This window comes from Antennarius striatus, chromosome 24 (genome assembly GCF_040054535.1).
Source record: "Antennarius striatus isolate MH-2024 chromosome 24, ASM4005453v1, whole genome shotgun sequence".
NCBI lineage: Eukaryota > Metazoa > Chordata > Actinopteri > Lophiiformes > Antennariidae > Antennarius > Antennarius striatus.
Window position 1 is genome coordinate 6,092,656 of NC_090799.1, and position 18,549 is coordinate 6,111,204.

Here is an 18,549-nt window from a genome sequence, read left to right on the forward strand (position 1 = left end):
ATGCCCAAGAGTCCTTCAGAAGCACAGATACCAGCTCTATTAATTCAATTATATTTCCAGACAGGTTGATGCTTCCTTCTACATATCGTCATTCAGTGAAAATATGAAAAGATACAATTATAAAAACAAGTCATATTTAATCATTTGTATGAAGCAATTATGTTTTACAAAGGAATGAAATGTGGACCATTTTAACTGACAAACAGTTCATACTGTATGGTGTGGGGACTTTTTTTATTTGAGCCAGTTTAATCCAGGGCTTTGAACCAGAATTTTTTGGCAGTCGGTTTTTTTCGAACATGAAACTGTATTATAACGTTTCTGGTTTTACGTTCCATCCATGAACTGATGTTCCTGAACCGGTTAGAACTAAAATATATAGTTACCGAACCGGTTAATAACGTTCCTTGTAAATTTAAATAAGAAGTAAGCTTTAAGACTTTTACATTTGCATTTAAGGCTATTAGTTTACATACCAATACATTTACATAGATATGTCCGAAACAGGCAGTTTACGATGCAACAAAGTTAAAATTTTACTCTGACATATGTTCATAGGTGAGGGTAAATCAAAGCATAGGTAGATCAAAGCACTAGCTTTGATCTATGGTCTTACACTGGACTTCTCCCTCGTCTTTCTATCTTATCCGGTTCCTGAGTGTACAAAATTTGAAATTTCACTTTGACCTAACTTTGTCAAGGTCATCATCTCATTTTTATCCCCTTTGCCGTCCGAGTAATGCCTTTTTAGGTTCATCTTTCTATCTTCAACGGTTGCAAAGATACACACAAACACTGACAATTACAATACATCACCGCTTCGAAGTGAGATGTAAACACCGAAAAACGTCCGGAGCGTCGGAGGAAGTCCGTCGAAGGAGATTAATTGCTACAAAGCTCTGGCAGTACGGGGACACACTGCACTGAAAACGACTGCAGCTAATGAGTTAATGTCTAAATCAAACATTTTTTAACATTAACATACGACAGTGTTTACCTGTAATGAATATGATCGAGTTTTAGGTTTCGTTTTGGTACCAAAATGTTTTTGGTTTTCGTTCCATGAACCGGTTCAAAGCCCTAGTTTAATCAACCATAGAAAAAGAACAAGTACTAATCCACAAGTTTCCCTCTTTTAACACTGAGTTTATGCAAAGTTAAGTGTGATCAAGGCCTCAGAATGCTTCGGCTTGTTTCGAAGGTCACTGCTAGCTTCTCCTGCTGACGGTGACCCAGGTTTCGTCTTTAGGTGTGGATACCAGCTCAGATCGGACCTCCATGACCTGTCCCTTCAGCTGTTGAAGCTTCAGCTGCCTCACCAATGTGCTGAGCAGGACGGTAGTAAGAGTGTAGGCAAACCTTTCAGAGAACAAACATTTCATTCAAGTATGCAGCATTAATCCTATGCTTTGCACAATATAAAATGAACAATAAGAGATGGATGGCTCTACTTTGGGTCCAAAATTCCAACATTTTCTACCGTGCCATTTTTGTTTGCTTGGTGGTGTGAGTTTTAAAATTACCTAAGCTCCGGGCATGTTTGATTCCCAGAGAATCCGAGCAAACAGAAGCTCTTCCTGACAGATTCTTCTTCAAATCGATCTGGGTCAAACCTGAGGGACGTCAAAGGGATGTATATATATACAAATCATTATAAAGACTGATATAAAATAATGCAATCGTTCTGAGATGAACAGATAAGCCTGTCAAAAAGTAAATGATTGTGTAGCTGACCTGTAAGGGATGCTCCATGTGTCTGAATCTTGCAGGACCACTCCCAAAGCGTAGATGACCAGTGTCTGAAAAATAAGAATAATGTTACATGAATTTGCATCTTTTAAATTTTTATCCATATTTCTGAATTGGTTTGTTGTTGAAAGACAATTTATAAGCTGAACATTCATTCAGTGTTCGTCTCTTTAGAAGTATGTGATCAACTGAGTAAGTAAACAATAAATATTGCTTCTCTTGCTTGCCGGTGGGGGTAATAATGTCCCCTTCGGTTAAAGAGAAATAAACTGAGATAGCAGGAAACGAGACACCTCTTTGGGGATGACATGTTGATCGACTTTGCCCTCCACTTCCTGAAGCCGAGCAGCGACGGGCGTCAGCTTAGCGGTCCTCACCGTCTCATTTAGGACGTGCTGGCAGTATCTTTTCATGAACACACACAAAATAAGATCAAGGTTACCGGAATGAATTTTTAAACCTTCACTTCACCATCATGAAGCCAACATGAGGAATCACTGAGGTAATGATTTTTATGTGGTAAGAATAGATGAAGTCCAGCGGTTTTACTTGAGCTGAGGGATCTTGTCCATTGAAACTGGATCTGAACCCAGCACCTCCTCCAGCTCCTGGTACAGTTTGTCCTGAATGTCGTCTGAGGTGGACAGGAAGTGAAGCGCCCAGATGCACACTACCAAAACAAAACATGTTTCTGCTGTTCAGCTTTTATCTTTCTCATCATTGGTTTTGATAGCTGTTACTTACAGTTGGCAGTGATGGCGCAACCAGCCAGTAAAAACACCATACAGTCCTCCATGACCTGTAACAAACAACTATTTCTTTATTATCATGTCGGCAAAGAGAAGATTTTGTGTTGTTACGGGTTTTTTCAATAAACTGGTGACGCTGTCAGACTCGCCTGTCGTTCTGAGAGGCTGGACTGAAGAAGAGCGTCCACAAACACACTCTGTTTCCTCTGGGCTTTTCTCTCCTTCACCACTGACAGCAGCATTGATTCCATCTCCGACAAAGCTGAACACCAAATAATGAGAAACACTTTGAGAAAAGACTTTTTTTTTCTCATGTTTTTGACAGTTTAAAAAACTTCCAGCCCTTCAAACAGCACCCAAAAAGTCTCTGATTAAGGCAACAATACTGATTGGGTTAGTAAAGTCTTCCTATGCTCTGAGTCAGAGATCATGTCTGAGCCATTGCAAATATTTTTCACATCACAAAAACCGAGCAGCACAGCTCAGCTTATGTCAACACAGAGCAGGTGTGAGAGAGACTCCTGCAAAGAAACGAAAACCAAAACTCCAACAAGTCAAAATCGATCACAGATGGTGGTTCAGTACAGTGTCTGCTCAAGAAGAATCCCTTCATGGGGGAAGTGCACTCACCCTTCTCATAACGCCCTTTCCTGCTGGAGCTCTTCTCCAGGGAGCCGTCCATGTAGCCTTTCCCAATTTCTGACCAGATCTGATGGCAACAGTGGAGGTTTGGGAAATAGAAGAACAAAATTTGCCAAAAAATTTAAATCGAAGTTCAAATGACCAAATTTCTGGTTTGCATAACTTAACAAAAACCTAAACACTGAGTTAAAAACTGAAAACTTGTTTTCACATCTTGAATGAACAGTGAACAGAAATAGCTATGAGATAATTTTGTCAGAATCAAAGACTAAAACCAAGAGAAATCAATCACATTTGATACCCAAAGAACAGATCAAGTTGTGTGGAAGGGATGCGACCTTATTCTCTACAACAAGAACTCTTGTCTCACCACGTCGTGGTTCTTGCGGAAGGAAATGACCTCGGTGTCATCTGTGAAGCTCTCGCCCAGTGCCAGCTGGGTGACAGTCTTCATGGCGAGACACAGCAGATGGGAACACAGAGGAATGTGTTGAGCATCTGGGAAGGACCTCCACTTTTCCACCAGCTCCTCCACCAGCTAAGAGAGAAGAAATCCAGGAGGTGCTACTTCTGAATGATTCTGAATATTAGTCAGCAGTTTTGCAGCAGTGAAAATGTCGATCTGAGGGATACAAACCTTGAGCATGAGGGGGAAGTTGTTCTTCAATGTGTTGTTAATGGCACCCTGGTAAACCTTTTTTCTTATTAAGTTCTCTGTGGGCCCTCCATTCATTCCCGACTGGTAACCTAGTAATGACTTCAGCATCGTCTCGAAGGAGTCGGCTGAGAAAAAGAAGAGCAACATTTCCGACAGCGGTCTCGGACGGGTCGGGGAGGATGGAGTGGAAAGTGATGGCGGACATACTGCTGTGGTTGGGGTTGATGTGCTGCTGGAGCTCCTGCACAGAGCCCAGGCTCACCACAGGTCGGCCACCGAACCAGAACGACGCCACGGGTCCAAACTCCTGATGCAGACTGACCAGGAACTCGTGTAGACTGCCTCTGTTCACGAGGTCCGGCAGGTTCCCATCTCTGAGACAGCAGAAAGCCAGGATGTGAGCAGCATGTAAGATCTACTCTGTGTCCAACACTAAAACTTGGAAAACTATCCAAAATACCTGTTTGGATAAGCCTAATAGCATGATTACCCAAGTCAACTGTGTTCACATATGACTTGTGCAATTATGCTATTAGGCTAACGAAATGCTAATATTTAAGGAGACGCTGATGTGCTTGCATCAACATCAGCTTTGTAACATCGTGTGAATTAAGATGAAAACTTACTTCTCGTCTGTTGGATTGAGTCCTGGAATGCCAGACGTCCTTCTGGATGACTAAAAACACGATTAGAAAGTTGAAAAGCATTTCACGATTTCATTATTTTTGAAGCAACACGTGTAATTTCTACTTTAAAGCTTCAACTACATCACCTAATATGTTGTTTGCTATAGCAGTCTCAGGAACAGCCAATGATAACAAGTTATCTTTTGCATTTAATAGTTCTGATTGTCATTGTATATGAAATTGGTGTTTTCTAACTTCAACTCAAAATACTACTCGCACTTAAAACTTTGACATGGTTTCGTCTGCTCTGCAGTTAGCGTCAAGCTAAAGCTAACTTCAAACTTTGAATCACTCACCGGGTACAAATAGAGAACAGCGCCAACTAAAATGATGACAAACGTAACTGCAAAGATGGCAAAGTCTAACATGACTTCTCACTTTGGAAAGCAAATTTTTTTTTTTGCTCTAGTGCATGAATATCTGCAGATGTCAAGACACCGTTTCCACGTCAACAGCAACCTTAACGAGTGTTTCTGTGTTCGACTACAAAGCCTGGATGGCAACGAATGCAAACTAATCGATTTCAGAGAAAAACTATTTGTAATGCAAAAATAAAACAAAAACCGATTAAACGCAATAATTTCCCTGACTCTTGCGAGTTTTTGTATTATTTAATGTTTTAGTTCGACAAATATTCATCATAAAATTATATTTATTAATGCTCCTTGTAAATATTGTGCCTAATAAATGTTTATGGCAAAGATAGAATGCCATTGTGGACAACTCCAACCAGACAGCCAGTACATATACTTTTCAGTGTTGAAGGCTACATAAGCTAAGGGTGTAGTAAAGAGGCATTTTTAGATTTTCACAGAAAAGGCTGTATTTGTATGTCTGAGACAATCTTTCCACATGTCAAAAGTACAAAAATAATCTACATCACATTCAGGTTTCAAAATATGTGCAAAATGACAACAAAGCTGTACAATATCAGTCAGAGTCAGACGGAGGGTCACGTCCCTGTCGAAGACCTCCTGCTTTGTCCCTTTGTCAGGTACAGCATGGATACATGCCACACGCAGAAGTACTCCGATGACACCACGATTGTGGCATGTATCAGGGAGGGTGGGGAGGGGGAGTACAGGGCATTGGTGGTAGACTTTGTGGAGTGGTGTCAACAGAACAAGCTCCAGCTGAACATCTCCAAGACGAAGGAAATGGTGCTGGATTTCTGGCAGTGTAAGAAGAATGTACTTTGCCCACCAGGTGGTACCTCTAGTGAAGTGTATGTCCTGTTGGTGTAGTATATGTCCTGTTAGTATATGTCTTGTGGTCTGTCATGTCCTGTGTAGTCAGTGTTTCGATTTTCTCCTGGTATTTATTTATCCAGTATTTATCATGTACATTTATGTCTGAGCAGGGGATATTCACAATGTCCTCCAGGATTAATAAAGTATGCATTTATCTATCTATCTATCTATCTATCCATCTAGAGTCAGGCTGTCATTTCTGATTTGTCTTCTGGTTGGGGAGGCTCAATCTCCATGGCCATCAGATGACCTGAGAAGGAAGGACAGGATAATTATGAGATGTATTTTCCTTCTGAGCAGCACTGGACAGACTCTTTTCTCCTTCTCACTCTCAGTAGAGTCTTCCTCAGGTCTGGTGGCGATGAAGATCCAAGCGAGCCCCACCAGCAGAGCCACCACCAGGTTGATGGTCACCCATGGGTTGAGAATCTGGTGCTCAGACCCTGGTGGCCTAGAAAAAAAAAAGCGACACTTGAGTTTAATATCCAGGCTTCATAATTAAGACAGAACATTGTTTCAGAGAGCTCACCATAATGTTGTGTTGACTCCTGGGTACATGTTGATTCTATCGCTGGTCATCTGCTGGCTCAAAGATAAGACGAGCGCTGAGAAATACACTGGATGGCAAAAAAGAAACAGGCAGTGTGAATTTCAATTCAACTAAATTATCACTTAACCCTTAAGAAACCTGTGTGCATGAGGTGGAACCCACGAAATGAGGCCAAAGCGACAGGGCCCAGTGTGATCAACTCCTGCAACGCCATGGAGCCTTTGGCCAGGCTCACCCTCTCAAAGGCAACAACTGTGCTGATGGCCAGCAACATGTAGAGCAGAGACTGGGAGGGGTAAACTAGGCCGTGGTATTGCTCCAGCAGGTTAGTCAGTGCAGTGAGGTGCTGCCCAGCCAACATGTACACCACCACCACGTTCCACACAGCAAAGCCTGCAAGGAAGCCGTGACAGTACAGGCCAAACACCCTGCAGCAGATTCCAAAGAAGGGAGATGTTAAGGAAAGGGGGAGCACACACACACTCTTAAAAATGTGATTAAATGGAAGAGACATCTTCACCTGAAGCCTCCATGCAAGCTCACAGAAACATCTCTGGTGGTCACGTGTGGCTGAAGGTGATGAAAGTCTGTCATGTTGTCTATTTGGTCACTGGTCTTCCTCCAGTCTGAGCGATCTGCCGGCTGGAAACGCTCTGTACGTCAACACACACACATTTTCAAGTTACAATATTCACTTTTAACATCATCTGAGAGAATGGCGCTTCTGTTACTCACTGTTCCTCTCTACAAACACTTTCCCCACTGGCTGGCTCTGACCCTGCGGGGCCGAGAACAGGGAATGCTGGGGGATTGCAGAAATGCTGTCAGTGATGACATCATCCTCATCTACATCCAGTTCACAGGGAAGTTGTGATTCAACAACTTTCGACTTCCTGAAAATGCAAAAAAAAACATGTTAAAGACAAATGTGATATATTCAGCTATTTGGCTTGGGAACATTTCCTCTACTGTTATCAAATCTACCAAGAGCTAATAGTCTTTACGATCTTACTTTTTCTTTTTGGGTTTTTTGACCACTTCTTCCCCATCAGTGTTCTGATCTCCTGCCTCTTCATTCACCAGGTTGGTTTCATCCTCTTCAAAATCTGAAAATATCAGTTATCACATTTCTACATCATCTTCCATCTTTCTGAAGGACATTTGAGCTGGTGATAGTTGAAAATCCTCAAAAGTTTTATTTAATCATAATGAAGCTGAAGCACTTGAACGTACATAAAAGCAGTACTACTCAATTCTCACCAATAGTAGCAGTTTTCTTTTTCCTCTTCTTCCTCTGCATGGGTGCGTCAGTCGTGGCTTCAGTGGGAAGCTTCTCCTCAATCTCAGATCCCCTCCGGCTTCCGAGGCCTCCCATTTTTATCCCCTGACCTAAAGAAGAAACCGCACATACTTACAATTACATTTCTTGGATTGTTTAATCTGTAAAACTACATTTGTACAACAGGCTGAAAAATACATATGAAAGAAAGGATTATGCATACCATTCACATCATCAACTCCATTTGTTTCCTTTCTCACCCTCTTCTTCTTATGTTTTGCTGGAGGTACTTCTCCTTTACATGATGATAAACAAAGAGTTTCAGGACAAATATGAGATGATAAAAAAATAAAATTGTAATTTCCTCTGGGATTAATAAAGTATCTGTCTATATCTATCTATCTATCTGATCCCATAAAACTCAGCAACCACAATTCAAATCCAAACTCACCAGCTATGTCTTGGCTTATTGTTTCCAAAGGCAGAGAAAAGAGAGGAGACAAAAAAATTGCCTTGACCGTTCAGAAAATAAAGTATATTATTTCACAGTTATAAAGTAAGGTCTTTGCTTACCTGGGCATGGTGGGAAGTGATCGTTGCCCTTGCTTAAAAGACAAAATCAGACATCTGTTTAGTTCTAGTGGTGGTGGCTCAATTTTTAACAAATTCAATCAAAGAAATCTAATTTTCCATTGAAAGACTTTTCACATCCCTGTCTTTTTAAACTCAGATAAGTTTTTACTGATTCTTCCTAGAAAAAAAAACGCCATTCATTGACAAAACAGAATCTTACTGTAGTCTGTCTTACCATTCCCTCCAAGAATCAAAGAGTGAAGTGAAGCTGAACATAACATCCTGGTAGACGCGACTAAATCCCTGGCTAAATCTGTGTTCATTCATCCGTCACCACAGGGATTATCATGGCAGAGGTCAGGCCACACCAACCTTTTTAGACTCTGCTGTGTGGTTGATTGGGACATCCAGTCTATGGAATCTTCTTCCATTTTTCTTATAATTCCATTTTTTAAAATACCAGCACTATGTTCTAAGTGCTTTTTTCCTTCCAGTGCAGTCTCATTGGTATGAACGATTATTCTTACCAACTGTAACTACTTTAAATTTACATTTTGCATGTTGTTTCCAACATCGCAGCCATTCATCATTTTTACTTGGCAAATTATTTACAAAAAGTGACTTCATTTCTTTGCATATTTTGTAACTATCATAGTACTTAAAAACACCAGCAACAATAACAATAACTAACCTGTGGAAGAGGTGGAAGTGCCCTGGGACGCATTTTCTGCATTGATAAAACATAAAATGTTGGAAAATATTTGTATTTACAATTAGCCTAGGAAGTATTTAATGTTAGCCCTATCCCGAATGTAAAAGCTACTACTTCATCATTAGCTTGTTCTTATTATTATTTACGAAAATAAGTTACCTTGGATCCTCCCGTATCCATGTCGTGAATTTTATCCGGCGTAAATAAATATCCACGCAATTAAATAATCTTTTAAACTAAAGATATTTCAAGTAAGGGCTACAATCGTTTTAAAGTTGCTGGACTGTTTATTTATTTACAGGTACTACCAATCCTTTCATGAATTCCTAACCCGGATGTACTTGAGAGGATCAGATAACACTTCCTGTATCTTCAAAATAAAATGTTATCGTTCACTAGTAATTTTCACAGAATATATATTATATATACTGTATGTATATGAATTAAACAAGGACAATTTACAATCAGAGGTGTTTAATAAATTTCAGGACAGGTATAAATATTAAAATTAATTGCTTAACTTACACCTTCACGTATAACATTTCAAATAAATAAAAACACACAGTGTATTTTTGTTTTTGTTTTTCAATGACACATTTTTCGGTGTAACGAACACAAAGAAGTGACGTTGATTCACAATGAAAGTGACATTAAACAAGAAGATAGAAAGTCTGGCTAGTAGGTAAAAATTCAAAAATCACATTCTTTATTGCATGTGGGGAGGAGGGCAAGAAATCATCCTGTTTGTGTAGTTGACAGTGAACATCTGTGCCTGTCATAGCTGTTTTAATAAGATTCTAAAATTTATACAGCCTTGACTCTCTACTTCTGCAATGATAAAACCTATTGTGTTAACAATACAGTACTTGTATTTACAACCAGTTAGTTAATGTTAGCCCTATCTCGAATGTAAAAGCTGCGGTACTTCATCAGCTTGTTCTTATCATTATTTACAAAATAAGTTACCTTGGATCCTCCCGTATCCGTGCCATGAATTTTATGTGGTGCAATTAAATATCCAATTAAAATGATCTTTTAAACTAAAGGTACTTCAAGTAAGGACTACAACTGTTTTGATCGCTGACTCTACTTTGATGCTTTGATTTTCTACTTCTGATTGCTGGATAGTATAGCGACATATTAAGGATTGACATAAGTATGATGAGTTATGGAGATAGGGATAGAGCCTAGTGTGGACTTGGATCTCCTCAATGAAAGATTAAGATCTGAGAGATGATCTTGAAAGGGGAGATTCAGGATGCTATTGCGGTGATGAACAGTCTCCATCCAGAGCTGCTGGATACCAATCTTTACCTCTACTTCCACTTACAGCAGCTGAGTTTGCCCAGTCTCCGCTGGCAGAGCAGGGGAAGAGAGCCGAGAACGTCTGACAGACATGGAGTGAACTCTGGCCCTGCTGGCATTCAACAACCTCGAAGATTCCCCCTTTGGAGATCTGCTCAATACGTTGCAGACGCAAAAGGTGTGGAGTGAAGTAAATTAATGTGCGGTAGACTATGAAAACAGAGAGTCAACACCCAAAACTGGCTACACTCCTGAAGATACTGCTGTGGGTTCAAAATAAACTTGATCAAAAGGAAGTGAAGTATCCCAAAATGACAGACTTCAGCAAGGGCACGATTGAAGACCCAAAATAAGAATCACCATTGAAAACATACCAAAGCATTACTAAATTGACACATTTCCTTTTATCTATTTATACTGCAACAAACTTAGTTATATGGAGTAAAACCTTTTGTTTTTGTAAGGGCTGCTTTTTGATACTTTAATGACTTAGAATGTGAAAACTCCATTGATATATTAAAATGACTTCTCACATCTCTACTTCTGACATTTTTCCATCTCCAGAATGTAAACATGGAGTAATGTGTTCTACTTTTAAATTCCTACATTTTGACATTAAACTCTGACACAGTTTCAGGGATTTCTTTGGACTCACTCTATCTTATCTTGGGGGATTTAAAGTGATTTGCGAAGCAGATCAGGCACACAAGTAACAGAAAGCTCAGAAGATTAAGATGCCCAACTCCCCTAAAATACGCAGTATGAAGGGGGAAAAAAGATTTACATGTAAAATTTTGATTTTTAATGAGGAATATGAAAAAAGTTAACATTTTTTAAGAGGTCACATCTCCTTTGTCCATTTATACCCTTCCTTACGACTCCTGAGTGGGTCGTATCCAGCTGGCTGGCACCCATTGTGGCTCATCCTGCGCCTTCCTCACAGATGTCAGCAGCTGGATACAAGAGTCCTGCAGCTCATCGTTGACAATCATGTGGTCAAAGAACTGCCAGTAGAGGGACTCCATCTTTCGAGCTGATTCTTCCATCTCTTGGAAGTCATCATCCTTTTGAAAGAGACAATAATCAGATTCCAGACGCTTGCTAGAGAACTGCATAGCTTTTAAAACAAATAACAAAACAAATCTAAATAAATTGTGTTCCCAGGAGAATTTACTTTGAACGGTCGGTTCACATAGTAGTTAGTGGTGATGTACGAGTCTTGTCTGGTCTCCTTGAGGCGGTCTAGTGGTGGAGGCTTCACGTAGATGATGTAGGCTTTCAGCTCATGAGTTCTCACTCCCTGAATAGCCTACATAGAGATAAAACAATAATATACTCAACTCAAGTTAAAGCTATTGTGTAAAATACTTAAAATTACTGGCTGGAGACTGTTTTCAAAATGTTATTGTAGCTTGAAAATGACAGCCTGCAATCATATATTAATCGTATTGAAGCATTAGGAAATATTCTTTTTTACATTTGGTTGGATGTCGATGACACAGATCTTCCCGCTGTTTAACACGTCCCTCACAGAGTCTATGCTGGTGCCGTAAAGATTCCCTTTGTACTCCCCGTACTCCACAAACCTGCAGGACAGACATTGTTTGGTTTTCTTTTCCAGACACTTGATTTCTATCTAGACGTTGGTCTTTTACCTGTTGTTATACATCATGTTGTCAAAGACTTCCCGGCTGGTGAAGTAGTATTCTCTTCCAGACTCCTCGTATGCTTTCGGTGGTCTTGTTGTGTCTGGATTAAAGCAAAGCATAATTATTTCTCTTAGATAGTCTTACACACACACACACACACACACACACACACACACACACACACACACACACACACACACACACACACACACACACACACACACATATTTATATATATTTTTTTAATGCATTGGCAGGGGGCGTACGAGATATGGCTCCTTGGAAGATGGTGGGGTTCATTTCGATCAAGCGCCTCCTAAGTTCATTCACCCCCACCCCAGACGGACCTGAGAAAAAAGACAAGCATTACAATCATACATTTAATTAATTGAACTTCAAATTAAAATAAAATTTTCTACTCTGTTCTACAGCAATAGCTCTGCCATCCATTAGGGGCCTTGACTGTACCCAAGAGGGCGATGAGGCGGTGAGGGTCCTCCGGGTGGCGGTGGTATCGCACCACCTCCTCGTAGGGGCTGTCGCAGGCGCTGGGGCAGCTGCTGGGGCAGCGGGCGTGGCAGGACAGCTGGGTGGTGCTGTGAGACCGCCGTCGACACAGACGCAAGCTACGCCTGAAGCCCGCTGACAGAAAATGAGAAACTAACAGTGATAAAAGCAGAAAAATAAAAATGGAAAATAAGGGTATGGTTAGGAGTCTTACCTAAATAGATTCCTGCAGTGTTGCGACTGAAGTCATCCTCGTCTGGTGGGACATGAACACACACCATGACATAAACAGACTTTTTTTCCCCCAGTAATTGATTATGTTGAGTCATCTGATCTTCAAAAAAAACCTTGAATGTTCTCGGGTTGGCATATAAGGAGGCAAACGTGTAATTTCCTCACCTTCTCTGAGCTCCTCTGACATTTACCCATCAGACAGCAGAAGAGTTTGGGAAAGAAACGACACGTTTCAGCTGAAGAACAGAAGATGAAAAGACCAAGAGACAAATCAACAAAGACTTACCTACCAGATTCAAAAGCCTCTTCATCTGGCAGAAAGAAAAACAGACAGGAGTCAATTCAGTGCAGTAAGTTTTTATATTAAATCATAGAACATGGAATTTTAAACTTTACCTGCTTCAACACATTTCTCGTCTATGGCTGCCAAGTCTTCCTCTGAGTGATAAATGGAATCAAAAGGTTAAAACTGATGATTATTTCTGCAGCTTGTTGTACTGTAACAGTGTGGATGAGCTGAGATCTCCGCTCACCTTCCTCTACGGTGCTCACTTCAGTAGACGAGCAGTGAAACAAAGAAATCTCAGCTGTCAAGCTGTTCAGAATGATTTGAAATAAATTTTCAGGTCACTGAAGAAGATTTGGGGGAACTTACAGGTCTGTATGCAGGCATGTGGCTGATAAGGCTGAGACCACCAGAACTCCCTCTGCTTCCTGTCACAACATACAACAGACTGAGCTTATATATTCACACATATGTAAAAATATTTGAGTTTCTCCTCTCATCTCTGGTTTCCTCAGTTTTCTGTCTCTTAAATGAGGCGACACTCACCAAAACACAGTCATGCTACGATCAACTTTAGCATTTTGTCAAGTAGTGCCTGAAGATGAACTTAAAACACAATACGCTGAAAGTGAAACTCATAAATTATAAATAAATATGGGAGGGAAAAAAATAAATACCTTCTTCCATAAATAAGGAAGAAACTCCCACTGACCTTCTCAGCAGGTTGGTGGAGGGGATGAGGCCGGCGCAGGATGTGTCGCTGGGCAGCTTCTTGGCCTGCCACCAGAGGGCGTCTGTCTGGTCCACGATCTCCAGGATGTCCCCCTTCCTAAAGCTTATACCTGCGTCAGCGCAAGGGATGGTCATGTCCTGCTGAGGACTGTAGTCTGCCATGGCCCGCACGTACAGCTAATACAAGGAAAGGAGTTCATTGCGATGACATTAGCATGTGAAAAACAAGTCAGGTAATGCACAAGCCTACCATGGTCTGGTTGTGGACTGGCCTCTCTGTGATGGGAACGACCTTAAACATGATCGTGCCTTGTGACCTCACTTGCTGATTTTTTTGTAAAGGAATAAAAACCAATTAGTTTACAGATATGAATGAATTTGGTAACCTTATATAAACAGGCCATCAATCCAAATTTGTTTGTGTCTGTCCTTGAAAAACGTACCACAACTTGTATAACCTGCTCAGGTTCCATCCCATCCACAGGAAAACCATTCACCTCTACGATTCTGTCGCCCGCATGTAGAAGACCTACAAAGACAAACAAAATAATTGATCAAATATTAAGATCTTCTCCAGCATAACTTATTTTAATTGAAGTTTCAGACGTCAGCTCACCACTCCGGTCAGCCAGTCCGCCATGAATCACCCGGGCAACAAAGATCTCTCCTGTGATCTCGTTTCTCTTTATAGTTGCTCCCTAGAACCAAAAAATAAAATAAAATTAAAAAATAAAACACTGAATCAATAAAGAAACTGAAAGCATGTAAGTCAAACTGAATCACACACAAAGAAAAATATGACGGATGCAGTGAAAATGAGGTTGGAAGGTTTAATTCATGACAAACAAAACACCAATAAACTTTTTAAACTCCTGATAACCACATGTCAGACATTTGGAGAGAAGAAGGTGAGAGTTGAAAAATGAGATGATGAAATGGTCCAATGGAGAAGAAAACAACAAAGTACCAAGTCAATATCAGCTACCGCAGTGTGTTTCCACGTCAACCGAGACATCTTTTCATTGGACGGCCTCCCAGGTCTCATGTTGCCTTCTTTCTTCGCTTCTTCCTCTGTTTTGTAAATTGACCTTTAACAGAGTGAGCCATCTCTTTGGGCTCATCCAGCAGACCGTTTGTCACAAGGTCAGTGTGAACATTAGATTTCCTGGCATTTTGGGGTGACCCCCGGCAAGATACCGACAGACAGTTGGACGCTCGGGAGGAGGAGGGAGCGTGCAGATAGCTGCTGAGGGAGCTGGAGGAGCTGGAAGAAGGAAGTGAGGGGAAGTAACATCTAGATTGATGCATCAGGAACGGATGCTGCTCTTGACTCTGAGTTTTGTTCGGTGTCCCGTCTGGGTCAGAGGTTGCAAGGTTTGAAAAGCTGATGTCGGTCCTGGAGGCGACAAGGAGGGTCTGCAACCGGTCCACTACTTCTGAGAGAAGGACCAAGGCCTGGGAGTTATCCTGAACCGTGTCTGACATGCGTTCTGTTGCTGCTGCCATCTTCTCTCCAAGGAGCTTGATGTCTTTGGTGCTGTTCTCCATAGAGCTCGCAGCCAGCTGCACGGTGCTCCTCAGTTCATCCAGACTTTCCTGCTTGGAGATCTCCACTGGAGGCAAATCCTCCTGACGGTGAGGACGCAGAGGGCTTGGAGGAGCAGTGCGGACACGAGGGCTCCAAAGCCTGGGAGGCAGGCCTGGGTGAAGCTCGTCCAGATGGGAATAGTAGGGCGCAGTGACACAAGGAGGAGTCATGGTCCAGTGACGGGGTGTGTAAGGCGTGGATGAGGCATCAGTGGACTCCCCCGCTTCATCTTCATCTCCACTGCGGAGCTCTTGAACAACACGGTCTCCAAAACAACAACAATAACAGATATAAAGTATAAGATATAAAAACCACGATTTGCTGTGATGGATGATGGAATGACGAATTGATGACGCTGATGGAAACCAACAGATCTAGTCTTACCAGGTAGGAAGGAGCTGGAGATCGAAGGGACAGAGCAGTTGAAACTTTGCTCCCTGAGGAGGTTGGTGCAACAGACTCTACACTGACTCTTTTCACAGCACTTTCTACAGTTCCCGACTGGCTGACAGTGAGATGGAGGGTATAGTGGGGCAGTTGCTGCATGACACAACCATTCAGATGGTGGGTAGCTGCCTCTGCGCGAGCTACACATATCCTGCACACGTGCAGAGTTTGGGGTCCCGAAAGTGCTGCAGTGGTGAAGCCTGACCCGTGTCAGACGTCTCAGGTCGTCCCAGTGACTGCAGATCCCCCTCCCAGAGTTTTTTGCACGTGGGGAGGAGGCAGGCAGAGGAGGTCTGACCTTCTAGTGTTGCAGAGAGGAAAATGTTCAATATAACAATGTTCAAATAAAGGGTATGAGGCAGCAGACCCAAAACACCTGACCGACAGTACAAACAGAATACTTGCATTTAAGGTAATAATTATATTATTTAATTAAAAAACAATCTTACTCCTTAGTTCCTTCTGCTTCGAAATTATCTGTAGCATTAACAAACAATTATTCAAATGAGAGATTAAAATCCAGACAGCTGGTCTCTGTTGGAAGCAGTCTGCAGTGTGATTTATATCTGACCGAAAAAAAAGGAAAACATAGTGGAGTCCAGCGTGTACACTGAAATGCTCACCAGAGGTTGTTTGTTCTTCACCAGGCACACAATCCTGGTGGCCTCCTCATCATCCGGCAGCTCCTCTGGCATCGGTGGCAGCACCGGCTCGTAGTCCTTCTGGGCCACCGTATCATGAGCTGAGAGAAGAGCCTACCACAGAATGGAAATAATTTTTTTTCATGTCAACGCATATGTTCAACTATTTTGTCTTTATTTAATGAGCTGTTTTTAATAATAAGCTGACTTTTTCCTCAGAAGAAAACGTTCCAATCTTAAATTATAATAATCTTAAATATCTTTTTGGAACAGTTTCAGGCTGGAAAGAGTCTTTTTGATGTGCTGTTTTTCTTATAAAGTGTTTTTTTTAATGGATGTGAATGGCTGAAATATTAGCTGTGGTTCCTCACCTGCAGCTGTGGCTGCCTCAAGAGACGGTAGAGCTCTTTCACCTCGTCAGAACAGCCCGGCAACGATCTGATGTCGACCAGCAGCTACACAGACAAGAAGACAAGTAATCACCGTTGACTATACACTTTCACAAAACTAAGCTGATGTTTAATGAAAACAAATTTGTGTGTTACCTGAAAAGAAAGTTCTGAAGCACAGTCCAGGGCCGGAGCTGGGGAGTCTTTTGTGTACTTCTGGAGACATGCATAAACCTAGAAATCACATTTTCAAGTTATTAAACTGAGGCAGTTGACATGTGATCAGTTCTCCATTCCTCAGCACAGACCATCATATCTTTACACCAAGTGCGGGATCACAGGTTCAGGGAAAGGGATTTCTTGTAATGTTTTTTGCGCTCAACGGTAGAAAGTACTATAATAGTAGGATTTCATGCTACAGGGAAAATAAAAAGTGTTATCAGACCTTGAGCAGCGACTGCAACCAGGGAGCATTCAGCAAACTGTGGAGGATCTCGGCTCCGTCGATGTCCTGGTTCACTGACTGTCTCACCTCCTCGATCACATCTGTCAGGATCTGACGCATGCCTGCAACACAAACATACATACACATAATAAAGTGTGTGTGTGTGTGTGTGTGTGTGTGTGTGTACTGTTTATATATACACACAAACACTATAAATAAACTAACCTAATAAAATGTACCAGTGAAATAATATTTCCCCACTGACCGTGTTCTCCCAGTTCATAATGGGGGTTGAGCACCTGAGCCTCCACCGCCTGCCTCATGGTCATCGGACCCCGACCCCCAAACCACTGCTGGCTGCTGCTCTGGACAAAACAACCGGAAACACAACATTATGAGACATGTTGAGACAATGCTGTGTTAGATAGAGCACCTCTTTGAGGTGATGCTGTACCATATAGACTACCTTATATGCTACATAATTAACTACAACAAATAAAACCTGGCATTTTTTAATCCTAACCTGGGTTTCTTCGTATTTGTCTTTCTGTGTGCTCCACTGGAAACAGCTGGTGTCTTTTTTAAAGTAATCACCTCTTCCTCTCAGAGGCCACCACTGACTTTATTCATGTTAGAATAAAACAATGCCAAGACTCCTAAAATGGTTACAGTCCTGAAATTTGATCCCTTTCTGAGCCATTAGTTGCCCACTTTGCCTGTTTAGTAATCCAGCTGGGTAGTAATAGGCACAGTGGGATGAGGTGGGTCACAACTCCATCAGGGGTTAGTGTGAATGGGGTCAGGGGTTAATGGCACACAGTGGCGATGCAAAAGCAGAGAAGTGCAGACCATAATCTCTGGCTGGTGAATAATATTGAGAAACAAACTCCATAATCAAGAAAAGTCTATTATCTTTTCTGTCAAGGTGCTATTTTTAATAAACAACAGATCAATTTGACTTTATAAAAGACACAGCTAATAATACGTAAGAAAATAAAGTTTGATAATGTTTTATTGCCTCCCAGTCATTGTAACATCATTAATATATTACACAGGTGTGCAAGACAATGCAGGTGAAACATTTAAGAAAAAGGTAACTTAAGATTCTCAAGTTTTCTGCAGTTAGGAGTTGACTGATTCTTCCCCCTGAAATTTCAATCTTACCTTGGTCTCAGTCTGTGGGGATGCCACACGGTTTAATCCACTACCTCCTGCACCAATACCGGTGCAGGAAAATGTATCCATGATTGTAAAATTATCCCAAGAGACTGGATGCACTACTATGCTTTCATCGAGCCACAGGGAACAAGAGAGAGAGGGCTGTAATCTCCCTCTATCCCACTTAATCCTGGGCAAGTGAGCTGCCAACCACCGGAAGCCGGTTCCTCTCTCACCGGCTGACCGTTTGGTGTGGAGCTGCCAAATCTTCTTAACTCTTTCACGCAGGAGGAGCTGTGGGTGGAGGACAACTTCAAGGT

At 41.6% G+C, this 18,549-nt stretch overlaps 3 protein-coding genes and 1 pseudogene across 5 annotated transcripts; 1 reads left to right on the forward strand and 3 right to left on the reverse strand.

Annotated features, from left to right (window-relative positions):
- Window positions 1-14: 14 nt before the first annotated feature.
- cyp20a1 (cytochrome P450, family 20, subfamily A, polypeptide 1) lies at window positions 15-4,948 on the reverse strand. The gene is made up of 13 exons (XM_068309300.1): window positions 4,781-4,948; window positions 4,425-4,474; window positions 4,006-4,172; window positions 3,778-3,923; window positions 3,511-3,678; window positions 3,129-3,207; window positions 2,648-2,760; window positions 2,494-2,548; window positions 2,299-2,419; window positions 2,043-2,154; window positions 1,735-1,799; window positions 1,524-1,613; window positions 15-1,359 (listed from the first exon to the last, which is right to left on the reverse strand). Exons 1-13 carry the CDS (start codon window positions 4,850-4,852, stop codon window positions 1,209-1,211), a joined length of 1,389 nt encoding a protein of 462 aa, XP_068165401.1. The 5' UTR covers window positions 4,853-4,948; the 3' UTR covers window positions 15-1,208.
- Window positions 4,949-5,252: 304 nt separating this feature from the next.
- tmem237b (transmembrane protein 237b) lies at window positions 5,253-9,167 on the reverse strand. The gene is made up of 13 exons (XM_068308926.1): window positions 9,008-9,167; window positions 8,828-8,863; window positions 8,137-8,168; window positions 8,015-8,028; window positions 7,787-7,858; window positions 7,545-7,673; window positions 7,297-7,390; window positions 7,020-7,177; window positions 6,805-6,937; window positions 6,447-6,712; window positions 6,264-6,351; window positions 6,064-6,185; window positions 5,253-5,984 (listed from the first exon to the last, which is right to left on the reverse strand). The coding sequence occupies exons 1-13, from the start codon at window positions 9,026-9,028 to the stop codon at window positions 5,920-5,922; spliced, it is 1,230 nt and encodes a 409-aa protein (XP_068165027.1). The 5' UTR covers window positions 9,029-9,167; the 3' UTR covers window positions 5,253-5,919.
- Window positions 9,168-9,348: 181 nt separating this feature from the next.
- LOC137591141 (glucose-induced degradation protein 8-B homolog) lies at window positions 9,349-10,524 on the forward strand (annotated as a pseudogene).
- Window positions 10,525-10,819: 295 nt separating this feature from the next.
- Window positions 10,820-18,549, reverse strand: mpp4b (MAGUK p55 scaffold protein 4b). 3 transcript variants are annotated; one of them, XM_068308924.1, is made up of 22 exons: window positions 18,236-18,427; window positions 17,337-17,436; window positions 17,072-17,193; window positions 16,783-16,860; window positions 16,609-16,692; window positions 16,220-16,351; window positions 14,178-14,259; window positions 14,005-14,090; window positions 13,812-13,886; window positions 13,542-13,738; window positions 13,199-13,257; window positions 13,077-13,094; window positions 12,940-12,981; window positions 12,834-12,854; window positions 12,709-12,723; window positions 12,524-12,565; window positions 12,271-12,444; window positions 12,069-12,149; window positions 11,809-11,902; window positions 11,631-11,739; window positions 11,328-11,462; window positions 10,820-11,217 (listed from the first exon to the last, which is right to left on the reverse strand). In XM_068308924.1, the coding sequence occupies exons 1-22, from the start codon at window positions 18,314-18,316 to the stop codon at window positions 11,026-11,028; spliced, it is 2,019 nt and encodes a 672-aa protein (XP_068165025.1). In that variant the 5' UTR covers window positions 18,317-18,427; the 3' UTR covers window positions 10,820-11,025. The 3 variants fall into 3 exon arrangements, 2 of the variants coding, with proteins under 2 accessions (XP_068165025.1, XP_068165026.1); XM_068308925.1 differs by having other exon boundaries at window positions 17,337-17,431; window positions 18,236-18,373; XR_011034605.1 differs by lacking the exons at window positions 10,820-11,217; window positions 11,328-11,462; window positions 11,631-11,739; ... (10 more) ...; window positions 13,812-13,886; window positions 14,005-14,090 and adding exons at window positions 14,529-15,414; window positions 15,534-15,897 and having other exon boundaries at window positions 14,180-14,259; window positions 18,236-18,549.